The following is a 5,000-nucleotide window of genomic DNA, read 5'->3' as shown; positions in this document are numbered from 1 at the left end:
AAGGAAGGGAGGGAGGGAGGGAGGGAGGGACGGAGAGAGGGAGGAAGGGAGGGAGAGAGAGAGGGAGAGAGGGAGGGAGGGAAAGAGAGAGAGGGAGAGAGAGAGATGATAAGGGGAAATGGAGGATAAGGAGAGAGAGAAAGGGAGAGAGAGAGAGAGAGAGAGAGAGAGAGAGAGGGAGAGAGAGAAAGAGGGAGAGAGAGGGAGGGAGGGAGTGAGGGAGGGAGAGAGGGAGAGTGGGAGAGAGAGAGAGAAAGAGAGAAAGACAGAGAGAGAGAAAGAGAGAAAGAAAGAAAGAAAGAAAGAAAGAAAGAAAGAAAGAAAGACAAACAAACAGACAGAAAGAGAAAAAAATACGAATGAAGAGGAAGAAGCAGAACGAGAAAACGGCGAAAAACAAAACAAAAACCCATCAAACGCACCAAAAAAAACGTCTTTTCTCCCTCACCTTCACCTGCAGCGGCGCCTTCAGACTAATTCCATCCAGAGCGTGTCCGTAAGGCATCTGCCACTCATCGACAGCGAAATAATAATCGATTGTATAATTATCTCTTGTCTCAACGAACCAGTGGTCTGCCATGATGCCACGGACCTCGACGATACCTTTGTATTCCTGAATAAAATAGATAGATAGGGAGATAGATAAGGGTTGATAAATAGGTAAGAGAAAAAATTGGTAAAGGTTTTTTTTTTTAATATTGTTTTCTTATTTTTTTTGTTGATTTCTTTATTTACTTTTATCTATTTGTTAGAGAGAAAAAAAGAAAAGAAAAAAGAAAACGTATTATCTTTATAATCCTTAAAAGAAAGAAAAAAATCGCAAGACCTTTGCATTCCTGAAAAGAGGAAAATGAAATAAAATTGTATTAGCTTTCTATTCCTAAAATAATAATAATAATAATAATAATAATAAAATAAAGGAAGGAAAACAGAAAAAAAGAAAATAATAAAAGACCAAATTTTCGGTATTCCTACAAAAAATGGGGAAAAAAAATCCAGAATAATGTAAAAGAGAAAAGAAAAAAAAGGTCGTATTAACCTTATACATCTAAGAAAAATAAGACAAAAAAAGATGAAAAGAGTGCAAAGGCCCACATTATCTTTGTATCCTTAAAAAAACAAAAAAACAAAAACAAAAGAAAAAAAAATACCACATTGCCTTTGTATTCTTAAAAAAGGCGGGAAATTCGTCTGTACGGTTGTCGATCTTCTTCTTTTTTCTCTTATACTTTATCTACCTTATTCGCCCCTTGAAGAATTTTCTACGTATTTGTAAACCACTCTTTCAAGTTAATAAATGAAAAAACTTACAGACAAAATACTTATTTTATTTCAATCTTCATTATCTCATATGTTAGTATATTTATCAAATGATGTTCAGAATCGACAGTGACTAATATACTAACCTCTCAAACACAAAGCAGAATTATCGAAAAATCATAGGAAAGAAAAGAGGAAGAAGGAGAAGGAGAAGGAGAAGGAGAAGGAGAAGAAGAAAAAGGAAACAGGAAACGCAAAACCGTAAAATTCGCCAGTAAAGAGAAAATATATAAATGGATAAATAAAGCAAACAAACGCAAAACTTGCCAGTAAGAGATAAATAAATAGTAACAATGATAACCCCATAAAACAAATGAAAATAGGAGAGAGAGAGAGAGAGAGAGTCAGAGACAGACAGACAGACAGAGCGAGCGAGAGAGACAGACATACAGACAGACAGAGCGAGCGAGAGAGACAGACAGACAGAGCGAGCGAGCGAGCAAGACAGATAGACAGACAGGCAGACAGACAGAGCGAGCGAGAGAGACAGACATACAGACAGACAGAGCGAGCGAGAGAGACAGACAGACAGAGCGAGCGAGCGAGCAAGACAGATAGACAGACAGGCAGACAGAGCGAGCGAGACAGACAAACAGACAGAGCGAGCGAGAGAGACAGACAGACAGATAGAGCGAGCGAGACAGACAGACAGAGCGAGCGAGAGAGAGACAAACAGACAGAGCAAGCGAGAGACAGACAGACAGACAGAGTGAACAAGACAGACAGACAAACAGCCAGAGCGAGCAAGACAGACAAACAGCCAGAGCAAGACAGACAGACAGACAAACAAACAGCCAGAGCGAGCAAGACAGACAAACAGCCAGAGCAAGACAGACAAACAAACAGCCAGAGCAAGCGAAAGAATCAGCGAGAGAGAGACAACCCCCCCCTCCCCCCACCCCACCCCCTACTTCTCCCCCCCCCCTCCACCCACCACCCCACCCCACCACCCCGCCCGAAACTCACCATCTGTATCGCGTAGTCCCTGACCAGCCTCAGGAGCGCCGACGGGCCGTAGAGGAAGTTCTTCTTGCCATTGGGGTCGTCGCTCACGTAATGCCAGCCCCACAGGTGGTACCCCTTGTGGTCGACCAGGCTGCGGGGGGGAGGGAGGGAGGGAAGGGGTGGTGAGTGGGGTATAAGGGGGATGAGTGTGGTATAGGGGTGGGTATATGGGGGGTGAGTGTGGTATAAGGGTGGGGTATAAGGGGTAGAGGGTGGGGTATAAGGGGTAGAGGGTGGTATAAGGGGGGTGAGTGTGGTATAATGGGGGTGAGTGTGGTATAATGGGGGTGAGTGTGGTATAAGGGGCGTGAGTGTGGTATAAGGGGGGGTGAGTATAGTATAAGGGGGTGGGTGAGTGTGGTATAAGGGAAGTGGAGGGATGTGGTATAAGGTAAGTGATGGGACGTGATGAGTGAATGTGGTAGAGTGTAGAGGGTATAAGTGTGGTATAAAATTAATGAAGGAAAGTTTTAAGTATGGTATAAGGTAACAAGGTAAGTTTTTAATACGGTATAAGGTTAGTAAACGTAAGTACTGGACGTGGTATAAGATATAAGTCTTCAGTATGGTGTAAGATAAGCGAACGTAAGTATATTGGACACGAAATTATGTAAGTAAAGACAAGTTATAAATCCAGTATAAGGTAAATGAAAGTAAGTTTTAAATGTGGCAAATTAAAAACAAAAAAAGTATTATTGGAAATGACGCCTTACACCAAAAACATAACACTCAAAGACCCTTTTTTTCTATAGCATTTCCTTCATAAGCTTATAACAGTAGAGAGGGTGTAAAACTTGTAACAACTCCAAGAGATCTATGGCATTGTAGCGAATGACGTAATCGAAGGAAATCAAATGAGCCGTTGGGAATTGCGCTTGGCTGGCACGTGACAGTAGGCACTAGCGACCAGTCTATTAGAGCCAATAAGAATTGTAATAGATAATCCCTTGATAGAAGCTCGACCTGAGGGGAGTCAGTTAAAATTCAAATCCGATATGGTTAGGCTGTGTATAAGGTGCTGTTTAGCCTTTAAAATGCTAAATATTACAGTTATAACAAAGGGTGGGGGTGAGGCATCCTCTTGAAAGCGAGTTAGGGAACGAAACACATTAGTTTACGATGAATGTGCTTCACAATAACTGAATTACTAAATGTTTTCTCCTTGGATCATTAGCTTTTCACCCTGCAATTTGCTCGGTTATACTTATCCTTCCCTCCCTAGATATGTCGGTCGGTATCGTTGCTGTGTTTCGTTTGCTAAGGAATTGAATGCCTGATTAATTCGAAACACGAGAAGAGCTTTCATTAAAACATTTTTTTTTTTTTCATCCGGAAATCAGTATTAGGCGTCATTTCCAAGTTTACCGATGATAAGGTTTAAATGCGTTATGTGCTAGGTGAATATAACACGTTTTGATAAGGTTTCAAACTAAATGAAATTGAGTTTTGAACTTAATAAGGAAAAGTGTTATGAGGGAAGTGTTGAACATATCACAAGGTAAGTGTTTAATGTGTTATGTTCATTTGAGAGAAGTAGATTTCGAAAATATATAAGTGTTTTGAAATGCCAAAAAAAAAATGGATTGTGTGATATGTTAGGTTAAATACCTAGGTATTTTTTAATGAATTCAGGAATGAATGAGGAGACGATTTTTTATGCCTAAAGAATGTTAATGAATTGTACGTAGGTATAATTTTGTTAAATGTGGAGAAAGTGTTTCATCTTATTAAATTTGAGTACCAAGAAAAAGTAGGCCTACATATAGAACTTGTATAGAGCATTAATAATAACTACAACAATAATGAAGTCATGATAATACTTTTATGATAATAATGAAAATAACAATAATAATAATAACCATTACACTTGCATTTACAGTTTAAAAAGATGATAATGATAATATACATTCTAAGACAACAACAACAACAACAACAACAACTATCAAATATACATAACAACAAAACCAAAAAAAAAAAAAAAAAATTAAATCATAAAAACGCCATAAAACAAACATAACAACAATAAAAGAGATATAAAAAATAAAATAAACTAGCTTACCCTCCCACTTCACAGTCCGTCCCGCTCACCACGAACGTCTGGCTTGACTTCGTGTAATAATTCGTCTTGGTGAACTTGCCATGCTCGGTCGTCACCAAAACGCCTTGCTCCTCGTCGATGTCATACACCTCGTCCACGATCATGCTGGCGCCTACTCTCTGTTTGTAAACGAAGTTGTGATAATTGTAAATGCTGTAAGATTGGTTGTAGGTGAAGTTGGGTTTATAAATGGGGAGCATGGAGATGAGAAGGGAAAAAAAAGAGGAAAAAAATGATAATAATAACAAAAGGTAAATGGAATTGGGATTTTAAATGAAGGGCGAGAGGAGGAGGAGGAGGAGGAAGAAGAAGAAGAAGAAGAAGAAGAAGAAGAAGAAGAAGAAGAAGAAGAAGAAGAAGAAGAAGAAGAAGAAGAAGAAGAAGAAGAAGATGATGATGATGATGAAAATATGGTTAAAAATGGAAATGTAATTGTTAAAAACGGCGTAGGGAATTGGTTGGAGAAGGAGAAAGAAAGAAATTGGTTGTAAATATATTTGTGATTATAAATGAGGGAATAGGAGGAGGAGGAAAAAAATGGTTGTAGATAAAATCGTGATTATAGTTAGGGGAGGAG

The 5,000-nt window shown here is 39.1% G+C and overlaps 1 protein-coding gene across 1 annotated transcript in view; it reads right to left on the bottom strand.

Annotated features, from left to right (window-relative positions):
- Positions 1-5,000, bottom strand: part of LOC125045564 — a 27,683-nt gene that overhangs the window by 20,033 nt on the left and 2,650 nt on the right. The window contains exons 3-5 of the mRNA XM_047642892.1: positions 4,385-4,542; positions 2,287-2,416; positions 449-613 (exon numbers count right to left, since the gene is read on the bottom strand). Of these exons, the coding sequence (XP_047498848.1) occupies positions 449-613; positions 2,287-2,416; positions 4,385-4,542 (453 nt within the window). The remainder of the gene's footprint in view (positions 1-448; positions 614-2,286; positions 2,417-4,384; positions 4,543-5,000) is intronic.

Source organism: Penaeus chinensis, chromosome 37 (assembly GCF_019202785.1).
Source record: "Penaeus chinensis breed Huanghai No. 1 chromosome 37, ASM1920278v2, whole genome shotgun sequence".
NCBI classification, from domain to species: domain Eukaryota; kingdom Metazoa; phylum Arthropoda; class Malacostraca; order Decapoda; family Penaeidae; genus Penaeus; species Penaeus chinensis.
Note: the sequence above shows the minus strand (reverse complement) of the source record. Positions and strands in the feature narration are given on the sequence as shown.